Source organism: Salmo trutta, chromosome 15 (assembly GCF_901001165.1).
Source record: "Salmo trutta chromosome 15, fSalTru1.1, whole genome shotgun sequence".
NCBI classification, from domain to species: Eukaryota; Metazoa; Chordata; class Actinopteri; order Salmoniformes; family Salmonidae; genus Salmo; species Salmo trutta.
The window spans coordinates 53,542,787-53,563,899 of record NC_042971.1 but is presented as its reverse complement, the minus strand read 5'-3'; the positions used below and the strand labels follow the sequence as shown (position 1 = coordinate 53,563,899).

The 21,113-nt window shown below is 41.9% G+C and overlaps 1 protein-coding gene across 8 annotated transcripts; it reads right to left on the bottom strand.

Moving 5' to 3' along the window:
- Nucleotides 1–81: 81 nt before the first annotated feature.
- LOC115149343 (heterogeneous nuclear ribonucleoprotein K) lies at nucleotides 82–12,220 on the bottom strand. Of its 8 annotated transcripts, none has more exons than XM_029692134.1 (16): nucleotides 12,040–12,220; nucleotides 10,612–10,721; nucleotides 9,797–9,894; nucleotides 9,491–9,547; nucleotides 8,068–8,111; nucleotides 6,875–6,947; nucleotides 6,643–6,750; nucleotides 6,235–6,363; nucleotides 4,848–5,155; nucleotides 4,582–4,635; nucleotides 4,097–4,139; nucleotides 2,073–2,088; nucleotides 1,841–1,873; nucleotides 1,659–1,726; nucleotides 1,141–1,388; nucleotides 82–1,024 (listed from the first exon to the last, which is right to left on the bottom strand). In XM_029692134.1, the coding sequence occupies exons 2-15, from the start codon at nucleotides 10,670–10,672 to the stop codon at nucleotides 1,185–1,187; spliced, it is 1,296 nt and encodes a 431-aa protein (XP_029547994.1). In that variant the 5' UTR covers nucleotides 10,673–10,721; nucleotides 12,040–12,220; the 3' UTR covers nucleotides 82–1,024; nucleotides 1,141–1,184. The 8 variants fall into 8 exon arrangements, with proteins under 8 accessions (XP_029547994.1, XP_029547990.1, XP_029547989.1 ...); XM_029692130.1 differs by having other exon boundaries at nucleotides 6,643–6,756; nucleotides 10,612–10,718; XM_029692129.1 differs by having other exon boundaries at nucleotides 6,643–6,756; nucleotides 12,040–12,217.
- Between the last annotated feature and the right edge of the window lie 8,893 nt (nucleotides 12,221–21,113).

The following is a 21,113-nucleotide window of genomic DNA, read 5'->3' as shown; positions in this document are numbered from 1 at the left end:
AATACTCATGATGCATTACTTGTAGAGAATGCCTGCCATAACAGCTACACCTAACTTCTCCTTGATACTGAAAGCAGTTTACTGAAAATATCAAGTTGATTTTATTACAACCATTTTATTCATTGCATCTAGGAAATATGGAAAAATAACACAAAACCTCCCCCCACATGTTTAGTAAATGGTGGCACAGACTTTAATACTCAGACTTGCAGCAGATACTACACCCCACAGACAGGTAGAGATTAACAGGGGTGACATGCCACTCATATGGAAAGAAAGGCTGCATTCCCATCCCAAACTGACTGGTGTCTACAAAGATCCCATCTAAAATTCTAAAAATGCTTACAAACCGACAAAAAAGAAAAAAAAAAAATCTGGCTTTAGCCAGTCTGAATGGATCCAAATGTCAATGATTATGTATTAAAGGAATTATATCAAGTCCCTCCCCGTTAACCAGCTGAAATCATGTAGAAAACTTAAAATCAACAATACTTTATTTTAGCCCTATCAGTCTCCCAACAAAATGAAACAATCCTAGCACTCTTATTCATCCTATGACACGATTACTGTACATTTTTATACAGCCCCTTATCTTTCAGCGGGGGAAAAAAATTGAGCAAAAATAAACTAAAAGTTTTGTTTTTTTTAAATCAAAAAATGTTTCTTACAAAACAAGATTACATTCTGCATGCTGTACTGACTGGGAGCGTCTCAGGGGAGGCCAAGAGTGAACAGAGACAGGTTAGTTTACTCCAAGTACAGAACAGCAAAATAATCCAGAAAGAAAACCCCAAAAAAACAAGCAAGGCAAAAAAAAAATGAAATCAAATAAACTGGGATACACTCATCCGACAGCTTTGAGAGAATTTCCAAACTTCTTATTAAAAGGTGTTAGATGACAGGGTGGAGGGCAAAGAACTACCCAAAGCAGAGGAATGTTGGCTCTGAATAGAGGGAGCGAACAGGCATGGCAGATTGGCTCCTCTTCCCTCTTTAGAAGAACCGACCAGAGTACTGCTTCACACTGCAACAAAACACAGTGGACAAGTGAATAAAGGGACCCTAGGAGTAATTTCTAGAACTACTTTATGTTCAATTTCATTTGTTAGTCATGAACGGCTCATTTCTTTCCTTGATTACCACGGATAGGGGACAGGGATGAATAGGTTTCCACCATACTGCTTTCAGCGGAGACGAGGAAAGGGTGCTAGCACGTGCCTGTTCTGCAGTAGATACTGGGCGTTCTGGATCTGGTCCTGTGTTCCATTGATGGTGATGATGCGGTCCTCGGAGCCCTCTAGTGGCTCGTCGATCTTGATGGACGCTCCTGACTCATGACGGATCTGCTTGATCCGCTGCCCGCCCTTCCCAATGATGGAGCCGGCCAGCTACGACAAGTGAGGAGCCAGGGTTACTTCTCCCCAACAATGTGATCGGCACAATGACAACCAGGTAAAGGGGGCACAGGGTTTTGGGGGGGGGGGGGGGGGGGGGGGGATATCAATCACGTATGAATAAAGGCTGATGTGGGAACTTTTTGACCAATTGGGAAGAATCTCATCTCGGTTCTTCTCATGAATATATTACAGGGATGTCTGTTGATCTGTGGTAAGGGGTGTTATTACGCTTGGGACTGTGCTGATTAAACCTTTACTCACATCCTTGGGGATGGTAACTTGTGTTGTGATGACGGGACCCCCGATGTCACTGTATGACCCTCGGCCACCTGGAGAGAGACTCAGAATTTATCCTCTTGTGGAAAGTCCTCAAAACGACACGAAAACAAATACAGAAGCAACAAAATGAGACATTGATACAAATGTGATTCATTTGCACTCACCAGACTGAAAGGGCTCCCACGAGGAAGTGTTGTCTTTGAAAATATGAAGGGAGGAAAAGGAAGGATAACAATACATCACACCGTGGCTGGCAGACCACATAGACAGACCAACAAAGGACAGGGGGGAGAGCTGGTGGTGCTTACTAGACAGAAATAACTATTCTCTGACCAAAGAGACATACAAACAAGAGTGTAGAGACTACCATGACCAGAAGAAACTCAGAGGACTCACCACCGTATCCACCACTCTGTATTCAGCAGAACATAGGGAGAGAAAGACGAATTGAGACTTATTACAAGACTGAAACATTCATTAAGTAAAATACTGGTTTAAATGTGTTTGATACTGAACTCCATAATTTGTGCATATGAATCTTAGCTGCCTTATTCATTTTCTACTATGCATGTTATTGGTACGACCCGACCAAACCCGTCCGTGAATCGCAATGGTTTCACCTGAAGTTCATTTGTTAGTTTGGCTCCAGATTATGTATTCAGCTGCTCCTTGGTAACCAAGGAGACAACTGTTGCCAGGCAACAAGAGGCCTAACCAGTGTGTTCACTCTGTGAAGAGCAGCGCCAGTGTCCAAAACACCATGATTTCACTTGGGCAGGATAATAATCCCAATCCATTTACACACGTACAGTGCATTTGGAAGGTATTCAAACCCCTTCCCCTTTTCAACATTTTGTTATGTTACAGCCTTACTATAAAATGTATTCAATTACTTTTCTTCCTCAATTTACACACAATACCCCACAATGACAAAGCCAAAACAGGTTTAGAAATTGTTGCAAATGTATTAAAAATAAACAGAAAAACCTTATTTACATAAGTATTCAGATTCTTTGCTATGAGACTCAATTGAGCTCTGGTGCATCTTGTCTCTAACCATCCTTGAGATGTTTCTACAACTTGGAGTCCACCTGTAGTAAATTCAATTGATTGGACATGATTTGGAAAAAAAAAACACCTGTCTATATAAGGTGCATGTGCATGTCAGAGCAAAAACCAAGCCATGAGGTCGAAGGATTGTGCCGAGGCACAGATCTGGGGAAGGGTACCAAAACATTTCTGCAGCATTGAAGGTCCCCAAGAACACTGTGCCCTCCATCATTCTTAAATGGAGCTGGCCTCCTGATCAAACTGAGCAATCGGGGGAGAAGAGCCTTGGTCAGGGAGGTGAACAAGAACCCGATGGTCACTGAGAGCTCCTCTGTGGAGATGGGAGAACCTTCCAATAAGGACAACCATCTCTGCAGCACTCCACCAATCAGGCCTTTATGGTAGTGGCAAGACAGAAGCCACTCCTCAGTAAAAGGCACATGACAGCCTGCATACAGTTTGCCAAAAGGCAAACAAGATTCTCTGGTCTGATGAAACCAAGATTGAACTCTTTAACCTGAATGCCAAGCGTCACTTCCGGAGGAAATCAGGCACCGCTCATCACCTGGCCAATACCATCCCTAAGGTGAAGCATGGATGGCAGCATCATGCTGTGGCAATGTTTTTCAGCGGCAGGGAATGGGAGACTTGTCAGGATCGAGGGAAAGATGAACGAAGCAAAGTACAGAGATCCTTGATTAAAACCTGCTCCTGAGCACTCAGGACCTCAGACTGGGGCGAAGGTTCACCTTGCAACAGGACAACGACCCTAGGCACACAGCCAAGACAACGCAGGAGTGGCTTCGGGACAAGTCTCTGAATGTCCTTGAGTGGCCCAGCCAGAGCCATGACTTGAACCCAATAGAACATCTCTGGAGAGACCTGAAAATAGCTGTGCAGCAACGCTCCCTATCCCACCTGACAGAGCTTGAGAGGATCTGCAGAGAAGAATGGAAGAAACTCCCCAAATACAGGTGTCCCAAGCTTGTAGCGTCATACCCAAGAAGACTTGAGGCTGTAATCCCTGCTTCAACAAAGTACTGAGTAAAGCGTTTGAATACTTATGTAAATGTGTTTTTTTAAAATAAAATGTGCAAACATTTATAAAAACCTTTGTTTACATTGTCATTATGAGGTAGTGTGTGTAGATTGATGGGGGGGACTATTTAATCCATTTTAGAATAAGGTTGTAACATAAAATGTGGAAGAAGTCAAAGGGGCTGAATTGGTTCCGAATGCACTGCAACTAAAACCAGTTAAAATGCGTGTCGACTTGCCTACTATTAAAACACCAGGCAACAGACTGAAGCTCTGTCACTCTTCCATGCTAAACCCTCATCTAAAACACTTAAAATGCTCAGGTCACTCACCATGCTGTCGTAGCGGTCTCCTGGTCTTCCTCTCCTGTCGCTGCTTAGATAAGAGGGAGGGTGTCGGGGTTAACATGACAAGATAAGGTTCAGTTCACCACCTCTGATGGACTGATGTCAGCCCATTGGTTTGGGGGCTGCTAAGTCTGTAATATACAAGTGTGATGCCAGTCCCCCTGAAAGTGTGAAGAGCTAAGTTGTTTTTTAAAATCCGTGTTGATAAGAAGACACTGACATGGTGTTCTTATAGTCATCTATTCATGGGATGAGCGATCATGTTTCCAAATAACTACTGTGTCATGGGTAGAACTGTATTGGCGGTCATTAAATCAACAGAAAAGGATTAAACCCAACATTTGACAGAGATGGTAATCTCCACATCTGAGCGAGCCATTCTCCAAATGACTAACTTGATTTGGAGAGGTGAAGGAGTTCCACCCTAACCACTCTGCAGGTGCTGCCTTTGTTTTACACAAATGACTTACTTTGGTCTGTCGTCCATGTTGCCGTGATAGCTCTGATGAGAGAACCGGTCCCCTCTGCAACCACACGACAGGGTCAACATGACTCAGTGGAAATGTGTCAGAAAAGATTCCTTTAAAGGATTAGTCCAACAAAGTAGGGTCATGTTCATTCTAGTTCTTTGTACTCAGGCACAGCGAAGGCACATGGTTATAAACGTCACTGAGTGACTGATGAGGTGATAAGAGGTAGCCATAAACAATAATTGAAAGGAAGTAAAGCTCCTTACCCTCCTCTTGGGGGTGGTGGTAGGGGGAGGGGCAGGTTTCGAGCGCGGCTCCCTCCACGTCCTCTGGTTGGCAGGGGAGGGGGCGGACCCCGGCGAGGGCTCAAGTCGTCATAGTCCCGTCTGGAGGGGGGCATGGGTCGGCCGCCGCGGCCGGGGGGCATGCGCTCAAAGCCACCCCGGCCCCGTACGGGGAACCCCCCCATAGGCCGCCGGCCCCGCTCCTCGAACATCATGGTGAAGCCGCCGTAGTCGTATGTCTCGTCGTAGAAGTTGGGGTCGTAAGGCTGAGCGCGCCCTTTGATAGGAGCCTGAAGATAGATAATACTATGAGACCATTGTTGAGATGCTACATATAACTGCCAAAATAAAGGAAATGAGGGCTACAAAGTAAATTGAAAGCAGGTGCTTCCACACAGGTGTAGTTCCTGAGTTAATTAAGAAATGAACATACCATCATGCTTAGGGTCATGTATAAAAATGTCCAGTTGCCCATTATTTTGGCTACCATGGCTAGAATAGATCTCAGTGAGTTTGAAAGAGGGGTCTCGAAGGAGCATAGGGATTTAAAGGGTGTGTGTGTTGTCAGTCACCAGATTTCAAATCAATTGAACACTTATGGGAGATTATGGAGCGGCACCTGAGACAGTTCTCCACCACCAAATGATGTAATTTCTCGTGCTCATTCCTTAATTTTGCGAGTTACCTATATAAAATGAGTTTTGCTCTGGAATGACTACAATGTCAACAACTGTTGTAAATGGAATATATAAAAACAAACAAAAAGCATCTGCTGTTATTAAACAAGTACAATTCTAGTTTGACTGACTCATTGAGTTTCCATGTTTAGACACTGGTGATGGTGAAGTGTGTCGCGGTCACTGGCTCAGAACTGAACTCACAAGGGCTGGCACAATTACCGTATGATCCTTTTACCGACAATTATAGAAGACTTACAGTAGGGGGTTTAAAAATCAAATAAATTGTGGAACGAACAGCTGACTAAACACTGGGCAGCCAGGCAATTATGCAGTTGAGTCAGTTTCCACGGTAACAGGGACCCTTTACAACACAATGAAACATTGTTGCTCCTTGCTGAAATAAGCAAGGTGTTGTAGCAAATTAGTCTTTGGTTGCTTGATGAGTTGGCCATTTGAATCAGCTGTGTAGTGCTAGGGCAAACACCAAAACATGCACACAGGGGGGTCCCCAGGTCAGCGTTTGGGAAACCCTGGCCTAGGCAACAGCCCTCTGTCTGCAGAAGCACAGCAGAAAATGTGCGTGTTAAAATGTATCCGCACACTATTAAAACTACTATAACGGAGACTATAACGCTGACCAATAAGTCATCCAAAATTCCATGACTGTCACAGACCTAACTCTCACCCACCTCAGATACCAACTCCAGGATAACTTTGATGCAATCGACAACACGGTCTGGCTTTCCTCCAACCAGAACCACTCGGTCAGTGGAGTGAGGACAGCACTCCTGGAATAGCTTGATGGTAGTCTGGGTGTTCTGGTGGAGACAGGAAGCCCAGCATGAAATAGACCCATAACACAACAGGAAGACGCAGCACAATGCCATATGTTCAAAATGGGTTTGACCAGTCTTCAGCTTTGAGCATTAAATGAGATCTTCAATACATTCCCCATAACCATTTGTGGACAAGTGGGCAACAAAGAAAACCTGTTAGGGCAGATCAAGCACATGCAATCTATGCACTTCAGCTTATTCTTGTAAATGAGTATGGACTGAGTCAAGTCAGCATTTGAAATTAGTGGGATCCCATCTTACCTCTCTTAACTCCTTTATCTTGGTACCCTTCACCCCAATGATGCCTCCGGCCAAACTCTGATGGATCAGCAAACGCAGCTCGCAGTCAAAATCAATCCCGTTATAATGCTGGTACTAGGAAAAAACAGGTACAGATCAGTCAGGTGAAAGAAAGCCTTTAGCTCTTGACTTTGAGGATTAGGAAAAAGATAAACCTATATGTGTATATCTCTGGAGGCCGCGGGGCACTCACCTCTTCCAGAGTAGGGATAATCTTCAGCAGAATCTCTCCGATAGTCTCAATATCCGCACTCACACTCAGGATCCTGGTAAGGTATAGCATGTGGCCAAAGGCAACAAGGCAAAACAGAGGGAGGACAAAAAGCAAAAAATAAAGAAAAACTTACTTCAAGACGAAGACTCCTATGAAGCACAGAGCTAAAAAAAAAAAAAATGTAACGTTTAAAAACAAAAAGAAAACGAAGACTTTCCCAACACTGGACTGAAATGTGAGCAACTTGACGTGTGCTCATTTATCTCACATCCAACAAGAGAGAGAGGCTTTAGGATTACAACATGAAGCACAAGGCTGACCACTGTCTGGAGGGAGGGGGCTCTGTCTGGAGGGGGGGGCTATGTCTGGAGGGAGGGGGGCCTTTTAACCATCACCACCAGCACTTGAGGGGGGAGAAAGAAAAAAGTTAATTAAAAAAACCTGCCATCACAATCGTGCCACCGGCACACATTCTCAGTGACAGGGAGTCGGAAGGTAGAAGAGAAACAAAATAAAGAAAGCAGGGGGGATGTGAGTGGTAACCACTAGGTGGTGGACAGGATAGACGGTGGAATGAAAGGTTTGGCAGGCAGTCTGGACTGATGGGAGGACTGAGAGAAAAACAAGAGGGGAGAAACCTAACGGAGGATAGAGAAACCCAACGGGGAGATGTAGCACAAGGGAGAAAAAAAGAACAGTGATGAGTTAGAGTGGGCGGAGCTTGAGCACTCAGATCATGAACAGTGATGTTGAGAACAGTGGGGTGGGGGAGGGGCGCGGCAGGGAGTAGCAAGGTGGGCCACAAGGACAGAGCGGGAAAGATCATTGGATTTCCACAAATCACAATTAAAAATACCACAGAAAGGTAACAGCAGCCAACAGCTGGGCTCCTCCCATTTAATATGATCTACTGAAAGTAGGTTCATTGATTTCATTTCTAGTGACAAAAAGGTCCAAATTAAATGGAAATACTTAAAATGTGGGGGAAGAAGGGTAGAGGGGGGGAGAAGACAGAACAATTCAAATGGAACAATACACGTCTCTTGATAAAGGGAGAGGGAGGGGGGTTCTATATGTAGAAAATGTTCAAATGAAACAAAAGGCAGGCTATCAAAGACATGTGTTTTTCTCTGTTCTAATCAGGCAGTGAGGCAATAACTGGTGGGACATACCGCTCTGGGCCACTGCTGTCAGGGACAGATACACTGGCATTGTACTGCATTGGCCGTGGAGGTTGGCATTGGGCAAGGGCATTCAATCACAAGATGTCAAGTAAGGTGCCCGTTTAGGGAGGGGCACGTTTGTGGGCGGGCGGCGGGGCGGGGCAGGGCCAACCGGGGTGTCAGGTGGGCGGGCGTTCAGGGGCGAAGGTTGGGCCAACGTCAAGGTGGGCAACGCAGGAGGGGCATGTCGATCCAGTACATGGGCAACGGAGGAAGGTGGCCAAAAATAACAAAGTAAAGGAGAGGGAAGAGGGGGAGAAGGAATACATTTTAATTGAATACACGCTATACTCCATCACTATATAGCTTCCAAAAAAAAAAAAATTAAAAAAAAAGATGGTGAGTGCACAAGAAAAAGGGCAGCTGGACTAAGCCAGCTCTAGCAAAGACACTTAGCTAAATGGACTGCATAGATACTACAGAGGCTGTAATATACTATAGGTCCGCTCAGGCTTTGAGACACCTGTTTAAAGGGGGTTTTAGGGCATCACCACAGTCCGGTATTGCTTCAGGGATGTAAGGGGCATTAGAAATCACGTTCAGAGCCTAGTAGAGGATAGTTCCATTTTATCGGAAACACAAGAAAAATGCCCCCACCCACACTCTACCCCAAATCTGATCCAATCAAGCCAAACCATGTCTGTTCACATGAGCCAACCTATAGATGTGTCATTTGGGAAAGAGAATCTGACTACTGTACAAAAACACCGCAAATATCCCTCCAAGTGTTCACAGACATGCAACATTTGACCAATTCCACAGTAACAGAATGATGCAGAGACTCTGATTTTTCATTTTAAAATGTAAACCAACAAAAAAACAATGATTACAACAAAAAACATACAACTCAACTAACAATTTGCAAATGCAAAATTTGGTAACAGAATGATGGCACAAACCTTCATTCTGTTAAACTTTGCAGCTGCACTGTTCAAGTAAATGTGTTTTTTGTTAAATGTTCAGTGGAAATTGTTGAAAGTAGTCCATGTGCATAGAGTTCTATGGTTTGTTTAACTTTCCAAATCATTGGGTTTTGTTTGACATACATTTCAAAGTGAAAAATCTAAGTCTCTGCATCATTCTGTTAATGTGGAATTGACCCAATCAAGTCAAACAATACATTCAGATAACAGAATGACTGTCTATAGATGGGAGATGAGATATAGATAGATGTGCGTGTGTATATATAAGAGGGAAACTATTTAGTACAGGGGTTACATTTCTTGAATAGGACGCATAAGGGTTGTCATTAGAATGGGGTAATTGGATACCATAATATCTATGAAAATGTCAGGTTTATAAGGGCATAAATATAGCTTTACAGCAAATCCCCCAGTGGAGGAAAGAATTTGACAATGCCAACTGTACTCACGTCTGTGCGTAAGGCTTTTATATTCTTGCCACCCTTTCCGATAACAGCTCCAGCATTCTGAGGAGAAACAAGAGTGTTTCCTTAGGAACAGAGTGGGTCTGAGAGTCCGCTGAATGATATGAAACTTGGAAGATGGGATGTGATTAGCAAAACTCAGAACACCAGAAAAACACCTACCTATCCAGGAAGACATACAGATGTAAGAAATAGCATTGCTGATTTTACACAGTAAACAAACAAAAAATCTAGGGAATTCCTGATTTAAAAGCAATAGGGCTAAAATCCCATTTCTGTTGCAAGGCTTACTTTGCTCTGCAGTAGTACCCGCAGCTCCACCATCTCATCAGTGTTGCGAGAGCGTTTGAAGGCCTGCTCCTCCTCCATGTCCTCGGCAGGGCGTTTACCTGGAGGGAGAAACCTGGAAAGTTAGCCTAATGCTATGTTCTTCCCAATACGGGTTCCAGCCAAAAGTCAGGCGACAGCATCCACCTAGCCCCTACCAGTCCACTTCCTGGATTAAAATTAGACGGAACTGCTCCTGAAACAGCAGTGACCTGGACAAGAGAAACATATGGCCATCTGGTGCCAGCATGTAGCCATACCAGTAGTCCAGGGATTTACATTAAAGTCTGAAAAGTACCTGCCCATCAGGCAGGTCAGCAGTATTTCTCGGTTGCCCTTAGGATCACTGGCCCAAAAATTGTAATTAGCCATCTACACCCAGAAGTGCAATATATTGCCGGCCTTTCACCTACACATAGGTGAGGAACCAGAAAAATCAGTAATGGAATTATACGTATTTTGGTTGTTAATTGATAAAAATAACATATCAAAGCAGGCTTAACTTGCCTGTGCCATAAATTGTCTATTTTACTTAAATAATGGGGAGGAACCAGAACGATCAGTTTTAGGCTAATGGAATTCTTTAAAAAGGTTTGATTGTTTGGTTCACTTGCCCAAGGAAAATCAGACATCCCTTAATGTCAATCCCTGTAGTCCCTTCTGACTGATATCAGCTATTAGAGAAAAGCAGTGTTATATGTCTAGTCTAATCAAGGCAATTGCATGGCTTACACCCAGCTTTGATGAGGCACTGCCAAAATAGCCTACAATAGCCTTACCGTTAGTGTCAGTGTTGCTGAAAGTGGTCTCTTCTTCCTGCTGCTCGATTTCTGTCTCCATTGTCTTGCACCAGCGGTGAAATGCGAACAGGCTCCTCTCTGTGGATCTGCTGTGTGAAGGCAACAATGTAAAATGAGGCTATGCCTTTTGAGGACACTGAGGCTGCGCCAGACAAGACTGAGGGAAACTCACCTCATGATAAAATCCTCACCAATCCAATCTAGTCACTAATCAAACCTGTTGTTGCCTTGCCCCTATTTACAATTTTAATTCCTATTAATTCTTGGTCACAGGATACACAAAAGTGTTCTCTACTAGAATACAATGGAATGTATCCCAAATCACTGCCCTTGATATGAGTGGAAACCACTTGACATAATCATGATAACTGGGCTAAAATGAAAATAGTACCCCCCCAACAAATTGTAGGAGGTAGCTTGAGTCATTGTGAACCGCTAGCTAGGTAGTTATGATGTGGGTGTAGTATGCTCTGCCTCAAATATTATGAGAAACTATTTCTGGATGCCTGCAAGCCAATGAGTTCCATTAAAAAAAGAACTGGATGATGACATTAGCTAGATACTTAGCTAACGTTCGTTGACGACTGACGCAGATGTTACTACTAGCAGCTGTTAACTAGTGAACTAGACAACATGCTAATGTTATACATGGAAACACTAAGTAATCTAGCCAAATTAACGTTTGCTTCACAGAGTAGTTAGATTATTTCCGGTGTTGCTACATTGAAGGTTTAACTAGTTAACTTGACTTGCTTCTGCACAAACACATAGATTAACGTTAGCTAACGTTAACTATATATTTTTTTAGTCAGCTATTAGCTATGTTGGTTTAGTTTAGCTGTCGGACTAACGTTAACTAGCCGTCTTAACCTGTATTAACTAACGCGAAACGTTAGCCAGGTAACGTTAGATATTATCACATTGGCTAACAACCTGGCTGCGTTAGCCACCAGCAGCTAACGTTAGCTAGATAACTAACATCTCATCTGTACAAGTAGCCAACATGCATGCGCTGTTACTTACAGTGTAACGTTAGTGTATGTAAGCGGCCTATTGTCGTTTAACGATTGGCTGAATAAGTTAACTTGCAGCACATAGAGTCCAAATAATTGTAATACTTAACTAATGTTAGCTGACGTTCTCAAAAGGGGAAAACAAATTAGATGGTATCTAGCTAGTTAGATGCCGTTAGCTAGCTAAATTAGCTAGGCTAGATTGCTAACGTTAGCTACATAGCTAGCTACCGCTAGTTAGCGTAGCTAATATTAGCGATAGAGTTCACGAGGCTTATCCCCAACTGAGCCTAAAAGTGACTTAATTCTCATTGACCGATTACAACGCAAATGAACTAACAAACAACCTCTTTATAATCTAACTTTAACCACAAACCTAAAATATTTAACAAACCTTCAGCCAAACCGCGTTCTCCACAGCAATTTATTGTCCTGAAATTGTCAGCAACCAAAACCTTCCGAATACAGTGAAACAGCAAAATAGGGAGTCAGTCTACTGTCTTCTTTCACTGATTGGAGAGGGCAGGTTCGAGATTGGGTATATCAGTTGTCTCTCAAAGACAACACGTCTTCAAAGAAATGTAAGAGGTCGACAAATTAGCTGACGCTGGGCACGAACCTTTGACTTACCAATCATGCAGAGCTATGTGAGAGTCGTTATAGCAACTGGGCGGGACTTACAAGTCCCGAGCCCCAGAGACCGTGCCTATCAGTACCTACCACTCAGTGGCGACCCGTCATTCAGGACAAGTGAGGCTCCACATTTTTAGCAACAAAAAAAAAACAACCAAACAAATTAATACTTTTTTTTTATTGGGGGGGGGGGCTTGCATTAATACGTGTCACAAACCAGTTTGCAAACAATGTAAAAAAATATATATATATATCATTCAGTTAATAAAGCTGCATACACACATGGTCTCTTTTTTGTTTTCTTGAGTAAAGCAGCTCCAAAATGCAGGTGTTTCAGCCTAGCCCAGTGCTTTCTGTGGTGATGGGGCGAACCAGTAGAAAATAGGAGCATTGCGCCGTGATTGGCTCAGTGTTCCGTCACTCATGGGGACAGTACGTCACCGCCAAGTTTAAGTCTTTAGTAAGGGTAGACATCCAAAATTTCAGCCCTTTGGATCCTGCCATAGAATTATATTACAAGTGCCTTTCCAATAAGGTTCAAGGTCACTGGCCACAGATAAAATGACGTCAAATCACGTTATATGTACAGTAGCTTTGATTGGACTGATCATGTCAACATCTTACTTTCAAAGTAAGCTAGCAAGTCATCATGAATCTAGTCAACAATCTACTGGCAAATCCTTTTTAATCCTTATCATACGAAGAGAAATAATGAAGAGAAATTATAGATAAAACGTATCGGTGCTCATCGGCCATTGGACAAAGATTACACAACAAGGTGGCAATCGCAAATTCAACAATGAGTGGTTTGGAAGGAATCAGTGGCAAACTGCAAGCATTGCAAAGCAACCACTAACGTTAGCCTGCTATTCAATGGAGTGGCTGTGTGTTTTTTCTTCTGAGTTCCCAACATAAATCCAGAGAATGCCAGACTTTGATGACAAAGTTTGATGACAAAATTTGCCCACAAAGGACGGCCGCGCCCCCTGCACAAGGTGAATCCAAAAATGTCTTGTATGCTGCTGCATAAATTATGTAATATGCAAGGGTGATATATATACTGTAGCTAAGAAAGTAATACTAAGTGTATGTTGTGTAGTAAGCTGTTAGTAGCCCATGTGCCTCACCCTAATAATTTGGTCTATTTTCACCAACGCGATATTGTACACACATCGTTCGTGGCAGATTTGTGCTTGTTTTGTACAGCTTTGACAGTGCTACTGATAGTAGTGGTGGCGCTTGGCTTGCACGTGCAAATTTAGCACACACAACATTCTATAATAGAATTGTGTTATTTGACATGTCAAATTAAAAGCTTAATGTGTCAAATAGTGTTATATGACGTGTATCTTTTTGACAAGCTAAGACACAAATGGCGTTCAATGTGCCTCACACTAATAATTTGGTCTATTTTCACCTCTTCATTTCGCCTACTGTTCTAACTTGGTGGTGCACATATAGCCTATAACCTGTTTTAGAGAAACGTAATAATCGAATATTGTAAGAACTTTCATTGTCTGTTTATATGCCCCTTTTATTTATCCTACGGTTCTGACTTGTTGTACAGGGAGTACACTGTAAGAGCGGCCCATGTACTCAATTCTGTCACTGTACATTTCAAAAGTGCTGAACAAATAGTTATATTGACTACATCCGTTGTCAGTCGCTCATTAATGTCTTAATCAAAATGAGGGATTGCCTCTTATCCGCTTGTCGTCCTCTTATCCCATAGTTTGTACATCTCAATTGTCAGTAGAAACCACATTTGTTTAAGCAAGTCAGCCATATCAGCTATTTTTTTTAAAAGGCAGTAAATGAGGCTGAATGAACTGTTTCACTGCCAGACAAGGTTCAGCTGAAAGCCAGGTGTAGCAGTGGTAAGGTGTTGGGACTGCTGTTGGGACTCTGCTGTTGAGACAGCTTCATGTATACTCTAACAGTTTGTGGGCACCGTTTGTCACCATTATAGTGCAATTCATGTATTGTTTAGTGTTGTGTTATGTAGTGACTTCACTGGCATGCACCCCACATTTATTTTTTTGCCCCACCAAGATTTACATTATAAAATCGCCACTGTGTACGCTGAACAAAAATAAAAATGCAACATGTAAAGTGTTGGTCCCATGTTTCATGAGCTGAAATAAAATATCCCAGAAATGTTCCATACGCACAAGAAACATATTTCTCTCAAATTTGTATACATCCCTGTTAGTGAGCATTTCTCCTTTGCCAAAATAATCCATCCACCTGACAGATGTGGCATATCAAGAAGCTGATTAAACAGCATGAAAATTACAGGTGCACCTTGTGCTGGGGACAATAAAAGGCCAATCTAAAATGTGCCGTTTTGTCACGCAACACAATGCCACAGATGTCTCAAGTTTTTAGGGAGCGTGCAATTGGCATGCTGACTACAGGAATGTCCACCAGACCAGTTGCCAGAGAAATTTGTGTTAATTTCTCTTCCATAAGCTGCCTCCAACATTGTTTTAGAGAATTTGACAGTATGTCCAACCGGTCTCACAACCGCAGACCACGTGTATGGCGTCCTGTGGGCGAGTGATTTGCTGATGTTAACGTTGTGACCAGAATGGCGGTGGGGTTATGGTATGGGCAGGCATAAGCTAAAGACAATGAACACAATTGCATTTTATAGATGGCTATTTGAATGAACAGAAATACCATGACGAGATCCAGAGGCCCATTGTGAGGCCCATTTTTTTAAGGTATCTGTGACCAACAGATGCATATCTGGATTCCCAGTCATGTGAAATCCATAGATTAGGGCCTAATCGATTTATTTCAGTTGACTAATTTCCTTATATGAACTGTAACTCAGTAAAATCTTTGAAATTGTTGAATTTTGCATTCATATTTTTGTTTAGTATATTTTGCAATACATCTGTGCATGGATTGCATGACTGAAATGTTGACAAAACATGAAATGTGTAAAGGGGAATGAGGTTGACACAGGTTGACACGGGTAAGATATGTTACATTGTGAACAGATGAAAAGATTTACAGGTTACCAAGTTTCCTACGTTATAGTAGGTGGTCATCATTGCAATGATTCAGAAAAAACTAAGTAGCCTAACATCTGTTTTCAAAATGTAGCCCAAGCTAATTGTTCAGTCATGCATCGATTTACATTGGTTTTATTACAATGTAACAATTACTATTGGATACACTGCTCAACCATAAGTCTTTTCATTAATCAAAATAGGAATGCCCTCTGGTCCTCCTTGTAGAGACAGTTGGGGCCCCTGCAGAATTGAAAGGCGGTGGGGCACCAATCTTAGAAATGACTTGATAAGAAGTAGCTGATTAACTCTGTTCTCTTACAGTTTTCAGACCCCTTTACTTTTTCCACATTTGCTACGCTACAGCCTTATTCTAAAATTGATGAAATAAAACATATTTTTTTGCAATGTATTAAAAATAAAAAACAGAAATATCTTATTTACATAAGTATTCAGACCCTTTGCTATGAGACTTGAAATTGAGCTCAGGTGCATCCTGTTTCCATTGATCATCCTTTAGATGTTTCTGCAACTTGATTGGAGTCCACCTGTGGTAAATTCAATTGATTGGACATGATTTGGAAAGTTGACAGTGCATATCAGAGCAAAAACCAAGTCATGATGTCGAAGGAATTGTCCGTAGAGCTCAGATACAGGATTATGTTGAGGCACATATCTGGGGAAGGGTACCTAGAAGGTTCTGCAGCATTGAGGGTCCCAAAGAACACAGTGGCCTCCATCATTCTTAAATGGGAGAAGTTTGGAACCACCAAGACTCTTCCTAGGGCTTGCCGCCCGGCCAAACTGAGAAATCGGGGGAGAAGGGCCTTGGTCAGGGAGGTGACGAAGAACCTGATGGTCACTCTGATGTATTAAGAGTCCCCAGATTTCCCCTGTGGAGATGGGAGAACCTTCCAGAAAGATAATCATCACTGCAGCACTCCACCAATCAGGCCTTTATGGTAGTGGCCAGACGGAAGCCACTCATCAGTAAAATAAACATGACAGACCATTTAGAGTTTGCCAAAAGGCACCTAATGGATGCTTAGACCATGAGAAACAATATTTTATGGTCTGATGAAACCAAGATTGAACTCTTTGGCCTGAATACCAAGCGTCACGTCTGGAAGAAACTTGGCACCATCCCTACATTGAAGCATGGTGGTGGCAGCATCATGATGTGGGCATGTTTTTCAGCGGCAGGTACTGGGAGACGAGTCAGGATTGAGGGAAAGATGAACGGAGAAAAGTACAGAGAGATCCTTGATGAAAAACTGCTTCAGAGCCCTCAGGACCTCAGACTTGGACGAAGGTTCATCTTCCAACAGGACAATGACCCTAAGCACACAGCCAAGACAATGCAGGAGTGGGTTCGGGACAATTCTCTGAATGTCCTTTAGTGGCCCAGCCAGAGCCCGGACTTGAACCCAATCTAACGTAAATCTAACGTCTCTGGAGAGACCTGACAGAGCTTGAGAGGTGGTTGGAAATTGGCAGAAAAAGCTTGTATTTTTGGTTCAAAAGAGATTCAATACAGTACAATATAGTTTGTATCCTTCTGTACTTGACTTCCCCATCTAGGTACAATTGAGGACATGTGACTTCTATCAAACTATTTGAACCCTCATTAGTCAATTTCTGTAATAACAACAAATTTCTCTTCCAGTTGAGTGAATTGGAAAGCTCTTGGATGATGTCCTTTATCTTGGTTATGCAAAATGCCATTTCTCCCTGATTTGCCAGGCCTATTGAGATAGGCAAGTGTCAACTATAAGCAAAATAAAGAGCTCTCATCCTTCTCTCAAAGTCTGAGCCGGTTACCATGGAGACAGATATCATTCCGTACTTGACGTTTCTCATAGAAAAGCCTGCTTACACATTTTCATCTGCATCCATAGCGACACTTGACATTGTCCATGCTATTTTGAAAGCCCTTAGTATCCATAGCGACACTATCCATCCAGGGTGTGTGTGTGTATGTGTGTGTGTGGATCAGAGTGATGAGTTTAGGCAAAGAATACCTCAGATCATGTCCAATAGTGTCTGGTCAAGAGGTTAAGCACTAAGGCACCTCACATTCACTCATTCCATCACGTCCCCCCCAGAGCCATATTTAGATGTAAATATATGACTCTGGGTCCTCTACTGATTGTTCAGTGAGTAAACCATTCAAACGAATCTGATCCTAATGAACAAATGTGAACAAAACATGACCTCATAGAATCACTCTATAGTACCAATCCCACACTACTCTGTTCTATCTAATACATTGGGTAAATCACAACTGGATACTATCCTGTTTCTATTTCTATTCTTCATAAGTGCCATGTGATTAAGCTAAGGTACAGGGGCAGAAAACTTATGCACATGGTTGCAATGTTTTATCCAGCTGACTTTATTGTTGGTCTCATTTCAATAACCATTGATGTCTGAAGTGTCCTTCACTTGCACATTGTGCTATTTCAGTGATCACTGAAAGACCTTGTCAAAATGATAGCACTTATCCCACAGAGACACAATGGTCACACAACATCACAGCAGCTGTGTGTGTTGTTGACCACCCAGAATGAGAAGAACTGTGTCAAGTGACACTACCAGGGGTAGTTGATTTACTTTTGCTCAAGTGGAAAAGTTCCCAGATTTAAAAAGTTGAACTGAGCATATTACATATTTTCTAATAATCTATATCACTCTGTTGTATTTCACTGGCTATTCAATATGCTTCAATATGCTAACGTCAGAATCACTCTTTTTTTAAATGAATAGATAGCCGACATGTTTCATCTCATGACCCCCAAATAACATGGGTCCACAAACATTATGCTAGGTTAGGCTGTTTTTGCTTTGACAAATTACAATGAATATTTCGATAGTAGCTATTTCTCCACTGTCTTTCTTCCTTGACTGGGATGGAAGACTCATTTGAAGCACACACAGTCATATTTTGTTTAGTAATTATTTTTCATAGATGCAGCCCTACTTGTGCGTCAAACTGCACGTCACACTGGTAATGGCCATCCATGGAGCTGTGGTATTGTTGTGGAAGAAGCACTGTCTAGGCCTATGGAACGAGTTTGTGGGTATTCAGAATAAAATTGGCACATCAAATATAAGTCATGTAATTACATTTTATTCAAATATTCAACCCCCTATTATAACTTAAATATGAGGGTGATGTAGGGCTATAGTGAGTAGCCTATTCCAACCTATTTTTCAGAATATGTGTACATGATAAGCATGCAAATTGAAAGCTGTTGAATTAAATAGTCCTAAAACTGATAAATGTTGATAAACTGTCAGCAATACATATCACTGTCTCGAGCGTCTTAAGCATCTCCCTTTAAAAGCAATTCCAGTGATGGCTGGCATAGATGCGCTCGTACACAGCCATAATCAATAGACGAATGCAGGTACCCTGCCTCCATGCACAAGCGCTCTGTCGCGCAACCTGGTCTCAGAGCATTTAGTATTATTCTGTACGTAAATCCGAGGTTTATTTATTTGTGGTGTCCATTATCCATTTCGTATATGTTAAGAATTAAAATTCGTATGGTATGTTACGAATTGAAATTCGTCTGATATGTTACGAATTTGCAATATAATACTATTTCTGAGTTTTCTTGACTCCAAGATGGCGGGTTACTGTTTGGCTTGCTGCTGTTGTTTGAGCGCCGTACTCAGATTACTGCAAACGTGTGCTTTCGCCGTGAAGCTTTTTTTGAAATCTGACACAGCGGTTGCATTAAGGAGATGTTTATCTAAAGTTCCATGCATAACACTTGTATTTTCATCAACATTTATGATGAGTATTTCTGTAAATTGATGTGGCTCTCTACAAAATCACCGGGGGTTTTGGAGGCAAGAACATTACTGAACATAACGCCCCAATGTAAACTGAGATTTTTGGATATAAATATGAACTTTATCGAACAAAACATACATGTATTGTGTAACATGATGTCCTATGCGTGCCATCTGATGAAGATCATCAAAGGTTAGTGATTCATTTTAGCTGTATTTCTGGTTTTTGTGATGCCTCTCCTTGCTTGGAAAATGGCTGTTTGGCTTTTCTTGTTTAGGTGGTGTCCTAACATAATCTAATGTTTTGCTTTCGCCATAAAGCCTTTTGGAAATTGGACACTGTGGTTGGATTAACGAGAATCTTATCTTTAAAATGGTGAATCCTACTTGTATGTGTGAGAAATTTTAATTATGAGATTTTTGTTGTTTTGAATTTGGCGCTCTGCTATTTCACTGCCTGTTGTCAAATTGATCCCGCTAACGGGATTCGCGTGTTAAGGGGTCACTTAGAGGTTAACCTGTCTGGGAACCTGGGACGTTTGCATCCCATCCTAGTCAACAGCCAGTGGAATCGCATCGCGCAAAATACAAATACCTCATAAATGTTAGAACTTCAATTTCTCAAACATATGACTATTTTATACAATTTTATAGATACACCTCTCCTGAATCGAACCACGTTGTCCGATTTCAAAAAGGCTTTACAGCAAAAGCAAAACATTAGATTATGTTAGGAGAGTACCCTGCCAAAAATAATCACACTGCCATTTTCAAAGCAACTAGCATGCATCACAAATACCCAAAACACAGCTAAATGCAGCACTAACCTTTGACAATCTTCATCACATGACACTCCTAGGACATCATGTTACACAATACATGCATTTTTTGTTCGATAAAGTTAATATTTATATATAGAAACAGCATTTTACATCGGCACGTGACGTTCAGAAAATATTTTCCCTCAAATGCTTCCGGTGAATCAGCGCTACAATTTACAAAATTACTATTCGAAAACATTGTTAAAATTTTATATTGTCATTCAAAGAATTATAGATTAACATCTCGTGAATGCATCCGCGTTGCCAGATTTAAAAATAACTTTACTGGGAAATCACACTTTGCAATAAACGAGGTGCTATGCTCAGAAAAATAGGCTAGGCGATACAGGTTAGCGCCATCTTGGAACCATCTAAAATCAAATATATTATTGTAAATATTCCCTTACCTTTGATTATCTTCATCAGAAGGCACTTCCAGGAATCCCAGGTCCACAACAAATGTAGTTTTGTTCGAAAAAGTTAATAATTTATGTCCCAATAGCTCCTTCTTGTTAGCGCGTTCCGAAGGCTACTCATAATGTACGAGGCGTGCGGGACTTGTCGTCACGAATGTGCAAAAAAATATATATTTACGTTCGTTCAAACATGTCAAACGTTGTATAACATAAATCTTTAGGGCCTTTTTCAATCAGAGCTTCAATAATATTCAAGGCGGACGATTGCATTGTCTTACTAAACGTTTCGGAACAAAAGGGTGCCCACGGGCGCCCATGTCATAGTAGTAATGGCCCTCCCCCTATGACCAACTTTCCAGGCCTCTCGTTCGGTCAGTTTTTACCGGAGAAGACTCAAACCACTTTGTAAAGACTGTTGACATCTAGTGGAAGCCTTAGGAAGTGCTCGATGAATCCTAACTCACAGTGTGTTTCATAGGCAAAGTGTTGAAGGTGATTCCACACATCAGGTTTCCACTTCCTGCATGGAATCTTCTCAGGTTTTGGCCTGCCATATGAGTTCTGTTATACTCAGACACCATTCAAACAGTTTTAGAAACTTTAGAGTGTTTTCTATCCAAATCTACTAATTATATGCATATTCTAGTTACTGGGCAGGAGTAGTAACCAGATTAAATCGGGTACGTTTTTTATCCGGCCGTGCAAATACTGCCCCCTAGCCCCAACAGGTGAAGTAAATGTCTTATTTAACCACACCAAACATAACATATCATATTT